Source organism: Penicillium argentinense, assembly GCF_028826775.1.
Source record: "Penicillium argentinense strain IBT 30761 chromosome Unknown utg000005l_segment0_segment0, whole genome shotgun sequence".
In the NCBI taxonomy this organism is placed as follows: domain Eukaryota; kingdom Fungi; phylum Ascomycota; class Eurotiomycetes; order Eurotiales; family Aspergillaceae; genus Penicillium; species Penicillium argentinense.
The window spans coordinates 1,382,547-1,397,213 of NW_026622664.1; the positions used below are offsets into that span (position 1 = coordinate 1,382,547).

The 14,667-nt window shown below is 52.8% G+C and overlaps 5 protein-coding genes across 5 annotated transcripts; 3 read left to right on the forward strand and 2 right to left on the reverse strand.

The window, feature by feature from the left end:
• Positions 1 to 241: 241 nt before the first annotated feature.
• On the forward strand, positions 242 to 991 carry N7532_005311 (uncharacterized protein; the record flags this gene model as incomplete). The annotated part of the gene is made up of 2 exons (XM_056617805.1): positions 242 to 611; positions 684 to 991. The coding sequence occupies 2 exons, from the start codon at positions 242 to 244 to the stop codon at positions 989 to 991; spliced, it is 678 nt and encodes a 225-aa protein (XP_056473964.1).
• Positions 992 to 1,605: 614 nt separating this feature from the next.
• N7532_005312 (TVP15 family protein) lies at positions 1,606 to 2,214 on the forward strand (the record flags this gene model as incomplete). Its single annotated transcript, XM_056617806.1, has 4 exons — positions 1,606 to 1,625; positions 1,715 to 1,830; positions 1,886 to 1,975; positions 2,042 to 2,214. 4 exons carry the CDS (start codon positions 1,606 to 1,608, stop codon positions 2,212 to 2,214), a joined length of 399 nt encoding a protein of 132 aa, XP_056473965.1.
• Positions 2,215 to 4,144: 1,930 nt separating this feature from the next.
• On the forward strand, positions 4,145 to 5,856 carry sreA (siderophore transcription factor SreA; the record flags this gene model as incomplete). Its single annotated transcript, XM_056617807.1, has 3 exons — positions 4,145 to 4,434; positions 4,518 to 5,038; positions 5,087 to 5,856. 3 exons carry the CDS (start codon positions 4,145 to 4,147, stop codon positions 5,854 to 5,856), a joined length of 1,581 nt encoding a protein of 526 aa, XP_056473966.1.
• Positions 5,857 to 6,727: 871 nt separating this feature from the next.
• On the reverse strand, positions 6,728 to 8,072 carry N7532_005314 (PTH11-like integral membrane protein; the record flags this gene model as incomplete). Its single annotated transcript, XM_056617808.1, has 5 exons — positions 6,728 to 7,110; positions 7,167 to 7,234; positions 7,286 to 7,727; positions 7,784 to 7,820; positions 7,884 to 8,072. 5 exons carry the CDS (start codon positions 8,070 to 8,072, stop codon positions 6,728 to 6,730), a joined length of 1,119 nt encoding a protein of 372 aa, XP_056473967.1.
• Positions 8,073 to 12,376: 4,304 nt separating this feature from the next.
• N7532_005315 (uncharacterized protein) lies at positions 12,377 to 14,215 on the reverse strand (the record flags this gene model as incomplete). The annotated part of the gene is made up of 1 exon (XM_056617809.1): positions 12,377 to 14,215. One exon carries the CDS (start codon positions 14,213 to 14,215, stop codon positions 12,377 to 12,379), a length of 1,839 nt encoding a protein of 612 aa, XP_056473968.1.
• Positions 14,216 to 14,667: the final 452 nt, after the last annotated feature.

The following is a 14,667-nucleotide window of genomic DNA, read 5'->3' on the forward strand; positions in this document are numbered from 1 at the left end:
CAATCGGCCTGAGACAAGCTAAATTGCACTACCCGTTACAGTGTGAATCCCCACATCATTGGTTGATGGAGATGACCCTGGTGTGACGTCAGCCTGATGAAGTACATATACACTACATTCTTTATCTGATACAATTTAATAAAGACCCCCAAGAGTTCGCTTCTGGCTTTTTGATCCTTTCGTTCTGGACGTGGAATCTCAAACAAAAGTACCCTTTCACTCGACCAGCAAAACCATCGCAATGCCACGAAACAAATCTAGCGATATCTCTGCTCGAATTCAAACGGTGATCAATGAGTACGGCCATGGACCACTCGGCAAGACCCCAATGGCAGGACGTGAACCAGTGCCGTGGCCCTTAAAGGCGTCGCCGGAGGTCATTTTGGCTATGGTTCTGGATGCAATGATCAAGTCGCGGCCTATATCTCATGACCTGTCACAAAGGACTATCAATCATTTGATCGAGGTGGGCTATCATGATATAGACAAGTTGCATGCTAGCACATGGGAGGAGCGGACGGTCGTACTCAGAGAGGGAGGATACAATCGCTACAGGGAGCAGGCTGCCACCAATTTGGGAAACCTTGCGGATTTTGTGGTCAAAGAATACGGTACGCGATGGCTACTCCTCAGTCGGGCTATCTTAAATCCCTCTCATGCTAATGACTACCGTTGACTGATAGATGGCGATTTGAACAATTTATTAGAAGCTGCCGGTGGGAAAAGAGACAAAATCGAGATCCTTATGAAAGAGATCAAAGGTATTGGCGATTTGACGGTGGAACTTTTCTTCAACAATGTCCAGGCCGTGTGGCCTTCGATCGCCCCCTTTGTCGACTCGCGGAGTCTCAAGACGGCAGGCGATGTGGGGATTGGGAGTGACATCGAAGCCATCTACGTGGCCCTCCAGCGGGATCCGGAGCAGATGAGCTGGTTTGCCAACGGGTTGTCGACGATACGACTGGAAAAGAGGCAGCAGGATATTTACTAGATAGTGCAGCGTGTTCTTTGTCGTGTTTTCTTTTTAGCGATCTTCTGATAATACTGCACTGCGTTGACTGCCGTCATTTCATCTCGCTACACTAAGAATAGCATATGTACATCACTCCTCTTTCGGACCAGCCACCTCAGCCACGTGACCCGCAGCCACCTGAACTTGGCAGACCCGCTGCTTGCGACAGCCAGCTCTCCATCCCCCATCTTCCGTGCCCCTGTTCTTCGTGCGCTATTGACAGCTGTGTGCTTCTTGGCTTCGTTTTTTCCTCGTCCGCAACACTACCTTCTCGGTCGCTCCTTTTGGTCTTCACCAGACAGGCACAGGTACGGACGCCTCCGCTCCGCATCCCCTCGGGCATTAAATCCACCCAGCCCTCCCCCAGCTGTGGCACTGTTTCTAGCCTGAGCCACCCCATTTTCCGTCATTGCCGGCTAAACTAATGACGAAACTAGCAAACTTTCCAACCACCTTATTCTCACTTCTTTCACCTCTCCCTCAGTGCCAACAGCAGCCTAAAAACGCGGCGACGTTGACCCTGAGAACGCGGACCACGAGACCCTGAAGATCCCTCGACCCCAAGTGGAAACCACACACGCAACACCGTCACAATGGACTTCTCTAACATCTTGTATGTTTGATACTTCTTCACCATCTCGGCGCGCTGACCGGGCGCGTTGCCATCCGCTTGTCAAACGGCGCTAATTACCATGTCTGCAGTCGGCTCGTCAACATCGCGATCGGTGTGATTATGGTGCTGGGCGGTATCAGCCAGTTCTTCCCCGCCTCCATGAGCTCCATCATCGTGGGCATCTATGTCATTGCCTTTGGTCTTGGTATGGGGTTCTGTCTGTCGCATTGTGTCGTGTCTGCCTGCTAACCTTCTCGCAGTTGTCGCCGGTCTGGAGTTCTTGCCTAACGTCCCCGACTACGCCTACCGCTACGCCTCGTTCCTGTTCTCCTTCCTGGGCCGTGGTGTTTGTAAGTTGCCCCTGACAATACCACATGCGGGTGGGCGTACAATCGCTGACTGATTCGTGTCTGTAGTCTATATCTTCGTTGGCTGCATCATCCTGCACGGCCACATCCTGCGCGAGATCGCTGCCTCCATCGTCGGCATCACTGGTATCGGATACCTCGTCCTTGAGTTCATCCCCTCGATTGAGCCTCCCTCGAACATGCGCGAGTCCGACCAGGGCTGGGGTGCTGAGCAGGTCTAAGCGCACTGCGGTGCTGTCAGAGCTCCCGCGGGTGAGGCCTGCTGCCTGAGTGACGTGGCGCACGTGATCTCCGCCTAGCGCTTGTCAATTCGGCGCTTTCGGCTCGCCCTGCGAGTATACTTGATGAGTGTCATGAGGGCTGGGCGATGTCATTATCCAGTAGAACAGTGGAACCACTGGATGAGTATGTGCTCAGCCAAGGTTTTTTTTTTTTTTTGGAAGATGAAGTTTCAGAGCAGCGCATGAGCTTCGCGTTCTCTTTGCTTTGACTTCGATGTGTTTCTTTCATGTCTTTTTTTCGCGATCCTGACCTGCATAATGGTCCATTGGGGACGACTCAAGATTTGTGTACTATAACGGCGTGCTACTACTTATATTAGTATTACTGGTTACTAGTGCTACTAGTACTGTATGAATGGTGGAGAGTTTTCCCCAAGTGGATAGAACAAAGTACGAACCGATCGGATCTGTCCGCGGAGAAGTCAGCACTGTAATCACTGTGATTCGATGACTAGCATTTTCTTTGTCCTTCTCGGTACGACGTTATTAATCGGCCTCGCCTCGTTGGGTGGCGTCTCGGCACTCTGTTGCTCCTTACGTGTTCTGGGCCGGCGTGGCCTGAGAATAAGGGCCCGGATGGGGCTTCCGCCACCCGGTCAGCCAATCCACAGCTGGGGATTGCTGCTGACGCCACCCGCCAGCCAATAGGGAGCGTGGCAAAGCTGCTTGCCTGCGCATTGGCCCATCCGCGTCTCACTTGGGAAGGTGCGATGTCCACCACGGTCGCCCCCTAAACTTCATCAGGTATCGGTGGAGCTGGCAAAGAGCGATCTGGGGAGTGACAGTTCGATCGCGATTTCGAGAAAAAAAAGCAAAAATTGAAGAAAGGGTCTGGTGTATGAAGGCGTCAAAAAGAGTGGAAGGCAGCCACAGATTAGATGAGATAGCAGGCTCGGCAATGATGCGATCAAGCCGATAGATTGATAGTCTCCGTCGATCCCCCCTTCGTAGATCGATAACTTCTTCCCCCGTAATCCGGATCCCTTTTTTCTGCTTCGATAAGCGGTTCCATCATCTTCCTGCCGAGTTTGCACCTTCAACTCCGCGGCCCTCTTGCTCTTCCTCCTCCCTTTCAACTCTCAACCACCATTAGCCCAACATCAGCCCACTCGCCCTCGCTCCTCCGCCTCGCTGGCCTCACCCACCGTCATATCTCCCTGACAGCCCCATCCCACACTCTTCCTCCTGGTGCCATTCTCGATTACGGCGCTTTTCCCGACGCAGTGTGATCACCGTCCTGCAGGCCCTTAAAGAACTCGGTCCAATCCTAATCTCGTTTGGCCTCGTGTGCCGGCCGCAGTACCGAACACGCCTGTCGTCCCCCACAGCGCCAAGTCAGACCAGGCATTCCTACGGTGCTGTCTGCTGTCAGCTGTCGCAATCGCCATCACCTGACTGTCCCGGCCTTCTGGGTCGCCACACTCGTTGATTGATATCGCCGTGGTCTTTTTCTCGCTGCGGTGACTCTCCGGCGTCCTGCCCCTCCGCCGCACCCCCTTGAGCGTTCGTTTCACCTTGCAAACCCTCCGGCTCTGAACGCTGCAGATCCGCCAGCCTGCGCTTTGCCCGGATCGACCGCTTTCCTACAGGCATCGGTGACCGCTGACCGACTTTTGGTCTTCTTTGGCGTCCGTTATCTCTGTGCGTGCAGACGGACGTGCTGGATACTGCGGAATTCTGCTTTAGACTGCTGTGCGACATAACCCTCACGTCCTTACCGGCATACTCTTTTTCCTCTCTTCTTGTTCCCGACGATTCGGTCCTGAATCCCGCTTTCATTCTCCCTCCTGAATCCCGAGCAGAACAACCGGCCGACAAGTTCCTGGCCATTCGAAACAATAAGGTGGTAATGTTGGCGTCCATCTCACAAATGGAAACGGTGCGCTCTTTCCCTGGGAATTCTGGTGGTCCCATGCGGCAGCCCTCTGCGGAGGACTTGGATGCTGCTCAGCAGCTGATCTCGTCTGCGCAGGCCGGTCGCGAACACTTGGCTCAGCATTATGGCGATGGTCCTACATTCAAGGATTCAAGGAATCCGCCGCCTAATGGGCCGCCATCAGCATCCGGACAGTCCGTCGATGGACGAGCGGAGAGTCAACCGCCGACAAAAGCATCTCCGCGATCCCAGAAGGACACAACATTTCTGGGTCATTCCTGCAGGTAAGTGTCCACATCTGCCACCCTATGCAGCAGCTCAATGGGTTTGGAGAATTGCCAAGACTATATACTAACAATGAATACAGCAACTGCGGAACGAAAAACACTCCACTCTGGCGTCGATCTCCCACGGGAGCCATGATTTGCAATGCCTGTGGCCTTTATCTCAAAGCCCGCAATGTGGCTCGCCCGACAAAACGAAATCGTGCTCAGCAAAATGCCGACACCGATAAACAAAATACTCCTGCTCCTCCGGCAGACCCGAACTCAGCATCAGAAGGCGGCTGTCATGGTCCGAAGGGCTCTTGCCCCGGTGGTGGAAGCTGCAATGGCACGGGCGGTGCCGAAGGATGTGATGGATGCCCTGCATACAACAACCGCATTTACAAATCCTCGCACCGCGGTGGCCCCGCCGTACAGTCGCAATGGGGTCGTGCTGCGGCTCCCGAGGCGGAACCGGTAGTTGCGACTCAAGAGGCAGAGACTCCGCCGAAAAATCCACCTACCGAGGGGAATTCGACATTGGTCGCTTGCCAGAACTGTGGGACAACAGTAACGCCCCTCTGGCGCCGAGATGAGCATGGTCATCCCATCTGCAATGCCTGTGGTAAGTCCTCTTGGATTTCTCTCCATGTGCCTTTCTAAGCTTTGACAGGATTGTATTACAAGCTGCATGGCTGCTACCGCCCAACGACAATGAAAAAGTCTATCATTAAACGTCGGAAACGGGTTGTTCCAGCACTGCGAGATCAGTCTCCCACCGCCGCCACGCAATCCTCGAACGGATCATCGGCTTCTCCCGAAGCCTCCCCGGCTGCCCTGGCCCATCCTCACGACGAACACTACCGGTACATGAGTAGCGAGCCTATGGACCGTGTTCCCCAACCTATGGCGTTTGCACCACCCCCCGTCGACTTCACCGGGTTCCACATCAGTTCCGCGTCCATGCAGCATCAGCATCACCAGCATCACCAGCTCCCGAAACTGATGGAACCTGAGCGATTGGGACTCTCCCCAGTGTCGTACGGACGACGCTCCGCGTCTCCCAACTCTCTCAACCTGCCCAAGAAACGCACTTTGGCTGAAACTGCTGCCGAGGCCCTTCCCACTACCACCATGGAATCAAATCAGCTACCACCCATCATGTCTTCGGCCAATCCCTCGCCTCCCGGTCGCCTCAGCTCAATATCCTCGATCCTCAACCGCACCGATACCCGTGATGACTCGCTCGCGGAGCCACAGCTGAACCGGCCGCCGGCACTGCAGCCCCCGATGCACTCGGCTGGACATCAACAAGCGCTCCCGGGCATTTCCTCCTTCACAGAAGTCTCGTCTGACCGCCGTGCCCAACTCGAGCGGGAGGCAGAACAGATGCGCGAGGCCTTGAGACAGAAGGAGCGCGAGCTGGCCGCAATGGGTCGGTAATCGTACCATAATACCCTATCGAAACGAAGTCCAAAATGTGACGAATGTAACGAACGAAAGAAATAATTTGGTTCAGGCTGGAGGTTTTCCCAACACACGGCGCAAAGGACATTTGCGCAAGATACCACTTGATTTTTTTTTAATGGGATCGGGTCCGATTGTGTTACTATCCTCTTCCCCAAAAGTCTAGCGAGCAATGTGTTCCTGACGAATCTTGTGTTTCAAGCTGTAGACGGGCTGTAATCGCTCTACCAGTCGCCCCAATCATGACTTGACCATTTATCCCCATCTTGTCTTCAAGCTCCTATGTTTCGCTTGTATCATTTGACCGCACCACTAGTCTAAAGTTCCAAGACCAAGTTTCAACTACAACATGGTCATGTGTAAACTTATATACCACCTGCGAGGTGAGGCAGTGTGTTCGCCCGACCCTATGGTACATTATCATACAGTGTGATAAAGTACCACTATGTGTATTACGATGCTAGTGTTGCAAATGATAGCAGGATTTCCAAACACTTATCGAAGCATATTTGAGAATTTGATCAATTCCTTCGCCAAAGTTGAATTAACATGGTTTACACATCAATGTATCTATTTCAAGACAGGTTATGATATTCCGTCTGCTAAGTGTATTTCTGAAAAAGTTCACCGTGAAAAAATAAAGAAAAGAAAAGAATATCCACATGTATTGTTCATGATTATAAGGTATCGTAATTCAAAAGATCGAAATAGGAGCGAACCACCCAAAACCCAGACCAAAATATATACTCGAAGAAGAAGAAAACGCAATAGGCCGTCGCAATGCAATCGTAAGTGTCGAAAATAAGCCACAAAAAGGCTTTAGTAGAAAATCGGAAAGGTAAAGATGTCATGAATGATCCATGACCAACCGACGCTCACTAACAGTCTCATCAACCTTGCTCTGCTGCATAACGCTCATCTCAGTGGTAACCTCGATACCACCAAGCGAGCTATGACTCGAGTGATTACCAGGCTTGACATTAATCGAATACATATCGAAATCCTTGTCTACATTCTGGCTGAAGAGCTCGGTGTGTTGACGCTGTGAGCGGCCGGCGGTGATGTTTCGGGTGTTGGTGCGGGTGTTGGAGGTGTAGCGGTTGTAGCTGTTCGTGGAGAGGAGCTTCGGGAAGCAGCGGCTGATGATGGGACGGAGGAAAGGGAGGCAGGCGCAGATGATGGCGACGTTGCATTCTGCTGCTGTCCAGTAGGCGGCGTCGACGTTGCTGTCTGTGTGGGAGGGTTAGACGGCGTTCATAAGAATCTAGATGGTGGGTTGGGCATACAGGAAGTGTCGGCGCTTTGGGCGACGGTGCGCAGACTCGACAGACGGAGGATACTTGTGATGACGACACTAGATACGCATGTTAGCGGGGTTTCGAATATCCCTAAAAGAAACACATACAGAATACCAATGGCAAAAACAGCCATAAGGGCAATTTTTTGCATGCGCGGCAATTGAAGCTTCACAAGGAACGGCATCGGAAGCACCAGAAGCGTCACATCCGTCGCAATATTCATCGATGCATTGAAGAACCAAACCGCCTCAAAGCTCAAGCAGTTCCCCGGTAGATCATGGTTCCAGAACTTGGCGACGGGTACACAGTTCACGTAGCCACTGACAATGGCCCAGGATGAGTAAGTCGCGACAATGCCCATGACGATGTAGCAAGCGAGACGGAAAGAGCGAGCGGGGAAGATTCGGATGTATTGGAAAAGAATGGAGAATTTAGTGAAGGCCAGACTGGCGTTGTACATCGGGATGGCAGCCCAGAGGCATTTAAGTTGTTGTTGGAGGATGTGCGGGGATAGTAGACTTGAATGGGTGCCCATTTTATAGTGGTATTCTAGTGAAGTGTTAAGTAGGAAAGCTCAGGGTTGGCCATATGCAAGGAATACTCACGCGCAGCAACGAGTGCGAGGTATATGATTGAAAAGACCTGTCAAGCCCAGACAGTTAGGATCATGCCTAAGGTGCTGTGATTGATAGTTTCGATGCATACCAAAGCAATGAGAACACTCCAGTCTTCCCGGCCGGTAATTTTCATCAATCCCAGTCGGGCGAATAAGCGCATTCCCACAATTAAAGTAGCAATCCCCGTTAACACCGCTGTTACCACCAACGCTCGCTGACCGCGCTCAGAGCCATCGTCACTCGCCCGGGGGAGCAGATCGTGCAATGTGGCATCCATGTCGATGGATGTATGAAGGAACGAATAAGGCAGGGTGTAAAAGAATGTGATGGAGTGGTCGAGTCCGTGGAATTCCAAAATAGAACACCCAAACAACCCTCGTAATCAAATCAGAAGCATGGGGAGGGGTGATGTCGATGCCCGGCCCCGTTGATCCAGATTGCAATCAAAGACAGACTAGAGAGGGCAGCGACGAGCGGGGGTGGCACTTATGAAGCCCCCCGGTCCCCGTCCTGGAGTGCTTCAGGGTAGTGGAGTCGATCTGTGTGTTCATGCAAATCATCCCCGAAGAACCTTGTTGGCTTCCGTAGGATCGCCGGAGAGTTTGCATAGTGCACTCAATAGTCTACGAATAGGCAGCGATCTTAAACGGCAAACCAGGTCCCCGGGAGGGCTTGATGGCGCCTTGTGAGCGGGTACGACCTCAGCGGGACGAGCAGCATGTGGCCCCGTATGGAGACGGCTGCGTTGCAGCGAACATCTGACTGCACCGAAGCCCGCCATGAGAAGCTCTAGCGCTCTAGTGGCGTGGTTGCTCGCCAGTTTCCCCACAGCAATTTGCAGCCAACGGTGGACCCCTGGCGCTCACAGCTTGCAGTTTGCCTTTGGCGCTGCGAATCTAGGCAGGATTGACGTGTGGCGGCCGGGCAATCCATAGATCTCCGGCTGTCTGCGCGTGTTGTCGTCGAATATCATTCTCTGCCGAGCATAGGGCGTGACTTGCTAGTTGGGAACGGGCCTCTCTATTGTTGACCCACTCGCGCGGATACGATGTTGCAGTTGCACCAGTCCTGCATCAATGTGTGGCGGGCATTGCGTGGTTGCGGGTGCTCCAAAGCCATGCAGTCGATGCATTATGCAGGTCGAATCCTGTAACTCCGCTTCCACCGCGCCGGATTTCCCGAAATTTCGGTCATGCAGCTAACGAGACTCGTCACCGGCATTGCGGACGATCTATGTGAATCTGAGACCGCAGATGACAAGATGAACTCCTATGCTCCGGACAGTATCAGTGCATGAAACGTATGGCACTTTCGGCTCGAGCATAATGTCATGAAGATCCTCGACGTTGGATAGCGACAGGTGAAAATCCAAGCATGTCGCGAGTTGGACGTGGGTCAGGTTCGTCCCGTTGCGGTTAGGCCGAAGCCCGGGACTTCCCCTGAATCGCCCCGTTTTTTCCCCGGCCTTTTTGTCATCGGAAAAAGGCCATCGTCTCTGTGAAGTACATAGACTACGTACTAACATGCTAGCAGTATTTGTCTTGATGAATCAATGAATCTCGATGGTCAGGGCCAAGCATCAGAAGGAATCGCGTTTCCAGTCTCCCGGAACGAATTCAGCCGCGTCGAACCCACCATGTCAACAACCCCCACACAATCGCCACTGGCATTTCAATAATGCGATGGCGAGGCTCCACCGTGGAAGTCCATGGCTGTCCATCCGCGCGTATCAATCAAACTCTCTTAACTTTCATGGGCCATTGGATTCGCTGGCAGAACTGTCCAGGGGCGATCCCTACTTCCTTCTCCGAACGTTAACGGGGCAGAACGTGAACCTCGGCCCCTTGATGCTGAGTCTCCGCCGTTCCGAGTCTTATGCGTGCCCAGTGATCGACATGTTCCTGCCTAGACCCCGTAGCTGATCATCTATTCCTCGCGCTTGTCCGTTTTGGTCTAGCCGAGCATCATAGTTGAAGCCAGGATCTTATGGCGCGCTGCATATCTCAAATTTGGTCGCCATCAAACTATACAAAGTACAGAAGTACGATGGGGAATGTGGAATACCATCGTGTGCACGGCTGCCCTTGATCTAGATCGGGTCTCGGGGTGGTCCATGGGACTCAAGAGATCCGATTTGCATGAGCCCTGCCCAGGTGGTGGCCCCAAAAGAGTTATCCGAGCTATGTGGAACTAGCACAAAAAACAAAGTATGACACCCATCTTTTGGCCACCATGATTTGAAAGCTGATGCAAAAGCTGATGCACACCAAGGTATGTAGCATGTTCTTCCCCCATGATCTTACCTCTCAGCCTTGTCACAAAAATTGGTCTCTCGGACATGCTCCCTTCGTAGCTCGCAGGAACTCAGGCTCTTCCAAATAGGCGAGAGATATATCGGTGCTATTGACTATCCAGGAAACATCATGTGCAAGTGCAACGTGGACCCCAAAATCTCTTCCCAAAGCACGCAAGCGGGCCTCCGTACCTCTCGCTGCGGGCAGATCCGTTTGAAGACCGCCTTGGCCAACACCAGGCACAGTAAATCGGGCAAAATCCACCGTCCCCCGTCCCATCAAGAAGAGGTCTTCGTAATCGAACTCAAAAGTTAGCACGCTTCAGATCCCACGCAGGAATGAGATCGTCCGATCTTCATTATCTTAGGGCGCATACCGGGAGTGACAGCAGTCGGAGCCTAGAAGCACCCATGCCCCATTTTCCAGGTGTGCGCAAGCGCAGAGGTTACTGGACATATGCCTCGGTGCATGAATGATCCAAAACCACCGTTACCGAAGAAGTCCATGGCTTTCTCAAAGGGGCCGGAAGAGGTCAATGGCCCAGGTAGTTTTCCCAGCGCTCGGTCGATCGTGATAGGTCGAAGAATCGTCCGTCCCACTGGGACGTGGGGTCCGCTATGTGTCCTGGGCTACAATAGTCACTTTGTGTAGGGCCCGAAATAGCCCATAGCGTTGGCGGAAGATGTCACATTGGGGTAGCAGTGGTCGAAATGCGCGTGGCACCTTGAGATGTACCTGAATAAGACCGAATCTATCTTCTCGGATGGTATATCATGTCTTCTGAGTATTTGGCTGGGGATGGAATCGATCAGTGCGGTGATTTTCACCTTATCCCAAAAGACATTCTGGACAAAGGGTGGATAGTCGCTTTTATTCTAGCGGTGTTCAGTCAGAGCATAAATCTTCTGCTCGATTTCGAAGATCCTACCGCCGCTAGTCCAACATCCCATAACACATGTCTGTTCTTGTCGGGATTGTAGATGTAGAATGCCCAGTCGTAGAGTCGGAACTCGCTTGGCGAAGCACCTGCGTGCAGTGGGTCCATTGAGCCCGTCATGTTACCCCCATTAAGAAGGGATAAATTCACGAATGTTTTGTCTCAGGAAGTCTCGAAGCCATAGTCATCGTGATTTCTGGTTGTTCTTCAGAGTTGGGTTATGGTCTGAATGCCAGTTAGAACGATGCTCTCCAGATCGACATGAGCCCAGGATAGACCTAGGCAATACTGCTGAAGAACAAAGCCTGCAGTTCACATTGCAGATGGGCCCTACCAAGGAACTGATAGAAGCTGCACTTTAGAACGAGCACTTTATATGGAAATTTCCTTCTAGAAAGCAACTTGACGGGAACTATCTGAACGAGGGTGGCAGGTTTAGCCACTTGACCACTCCACAACACACTACCCGAAGGTACTCGAATTCGAAAAAAGCGAGTGCGGTGGCAAGATCAATTTAAATTCGTGGTAAACTGTAGTGTCCCCAATCAACGAGCTTGGTGGTATATATTTCAAAGAGAAGCGAGCCCCTCTAAGCCTAAGCAATCATGAATTCATAAAGCTACTGCCCTGTTTGTGGTACCTCTGGCGGACCCAAAGTCGTCACTGTATGAAAGTGAGTAATATTTGCTCCAGCGGGCTGGTAGGCCAGTGAGAACAAATCCATCACTTACCCAGGTACTAGGAAGACCCGGCCCTTTTTGGGCTTAGCTTATTCCGGTTACACTTCTTCTTCGCTCTCCTTATCCCCCTCGACCTTCTCTTCTCCATCGCACCCGTCTTTCTACACTACTATCTCCTCATCAGTGTCATTCTCAGAACGGCTCCAGTCAAGTTCCGACTAGCCTTGAGTTGCCGATCCGGAACAAGTCGATGCAGCCCAAAGCTATTGATCCTCTAAATTCTCCCACTGCGGCTCAGGACCCGCAACGGAAACAGCTCGACCGTTCCACTCAGCAATCTGAAAGTTGGAATATCTTTGACGACTTACGAGTCTTGGAGTCTTGGACAAATCGCTGCGGGCCTAAAATTCTCAATTGCCTGAGCCAGAAGCCGAAGGACGGCCACCACGACAAGCACATTCTAGGCAACTCGTCTATGCACTACTCGTCTATCCTGAGAACTTGACTCCTCAAGAGATGACGAAATGGTGGACTTAAGGGCTTTCTACGTATTTGACTGACAAGAAACAGGTGGTGTCTACAAACCTAAAGGTGCTACAAATGCCAATGCTAGGAACAATCAAGTTATCGCTTATGCTATGCACATCTATGTCGTTATATGACAGCCAAATTAGGTAACATGCTCCTTTTCTTCTTCCTTGGGAATCCTCACCCAGATAACAACCACCAAAGCAGCTGTCAGCTGAGCTGCCAATGCAAACCACCAGATAGCCCGCAAACCTTCTAATCCAATCTCACCATCAGCTCCGGTATCAACCCGTGTGCCAATTGCATCGGCAACACTGGTCATGATAGCCGAGGACAGGTTCTGGTTTGTAACTAGAAGACTGCCCGCGCTGCCCTGGTACGAACGCGCGACATTGCTCGTAATGAAGATGGAAGCAGCCGCAAAGGCTAGATCCGGTCCAAACGTCACGAGCGCAACACCCGGAAGCGAGAGGGCCCAGTAGGTTGTGGTCGCGGTTTGAGGAATGAAGAATGCCGGTCCGAGGGTGAAGGCGAACATGGAACAGGCGTAGATATAGTGACCCGGTACAATGTGGAGGGTACGGCTAACCACCCAGGTAGCAAGAACACCCACCAGTGCATTAGGGATGTGATAGAGTGCCACGGCGATGGGCGTAGCATGTTGAATCCGCAGCCAGAACTGGATGGCATAGAACTGCCAGGCTCCGAAGAACGAGCCGAATCCGAGGAAATATGCGACCATCAGCGGCGTGAAGCCTGGCGTTTTCCAGAGACGGTTGGGGATAAGTGGGCGGAACGCAGCTCGCTCAGCGAAGAATAGACCTCCTAGAAGCAGCAATCCGATAATGATGAGCACGTAGGTGTAAGGTGACCAAGATGCAACGGGTCCCTGTGTAAGGCCGAACAGCAAGCACACACATCCTCCAGCAGCACAGGCGCCCCCGATATAATCAAACTGCCGCAGAGAGGGTGCTTCAGCACCCGCGACATCAGCCTCGGGCCGTAGTGGCGGGATTGAGAAGTATGCGGCAACACAGCAGATTGCGCAGATGATGGCGTTGGTCCCGAAAATCCATGGGAGATGCTGATAAAGACCGCCTCCTTGCAAGGCACCAAGCGAGAAACCGAATGGGGCGGTCGCGGCCATGGCTGAGAAGACGCGGTTCTTGCGGATGCCGGGTTTGTACACGCGGCCCAGGATACTCATACTGCCTGAAACGAGGACGCCGATCGCGAGGCCCTGCATGGCCCGCACGACGAAGAACAGGATGTACCGAGACGGATGTAGTGAGAAGGCACCGACAATGTTCCAGACTGAAAGCCATGCGAACGCACCAACCATGAGACTCTTCGGCGGCGCGAGGTCTGTTAGCGATCCTGAAATAACGACTGATAAGCCGTTGGCTGTATTGAAGGCGCCTACCACCCACGGGAGCTGTGTGTTCGTGATTCCGAGAGCCTTTTTGAGCCGCTCCTGCGGGGCAAGCATATCGCCCAACAGGAACGAGAAGAGCATTAACCCTGCCGAACACACCATGATCAAAATTAGCTCGGCCGCGAAGCTCGACAGCTCCGGCGGCACGCCCTGCTTCGTTCGGGGCGGCGAAGCCGATTCATCGGCCTCCCGGGCTCGGGATACCGAGGCTTTGCGGTTGGTCAGTCGGTTGCCGAGATTTTCAAGTTCGTGCCCATCTTCCCTGTGTTGGCTAATACTGGTGATCGTGTGCGACACGTTATGCAGCGCGTTCTTGTCAAAGGGGTTCTTGTGTCCCAGTAAAGGGTCGGGGGTCGCTGTGCCGGTCGCGGGCGTGGAATATCCTCGGCCGTTCGAGAAGGAGGAGCGTCCTGAGACCGGGGCCGAGTCGCCAGGAACGTCGGGCTGGCTTGCACCGGCCATCATATTGGGATTCAGGTCTGTTTGCACATGTGGAGGGGTATGTGGAGGGCTCGCGATGCCGGAATGCGGGTGCCCAGATGGCATCCTAAGGTGACGGCGTGGGTGGGAGACACGCGCAAGGTGGCGACGGAGCGCGGAGGGAATGGGGATAGAGGAATATATACGACCGACTTCCCCTGCGCAGGAATTTCTCGCGAAGGGCACACCATAGTGGCGAACAAGCAAAATATTTTGTCGATGATCTCAAACAGTGGAGTTGGAGTGGAGCTGCACCGGGCTATCGCCAAAAGCCGACGATAAGAAGCGACAGGGGCTGTTCTATGTACAGTATGGCTGCACTGCAGGAACCCACGATCGCAATGGACTCGTCGTGGCCTAACGATCCCTTGCCGGCGCTTGCGTGTATGTTCAGGTGGTGCATCTGTCGATCGATATGGTGGTGAGGAAGATCCTGTCGATAGGTGATTCCGGCCAACTAGGGATGCATAGCCCTGCCAAACTATCTCATTCATGACCGGCGTGCGCGTCCGTCTCAG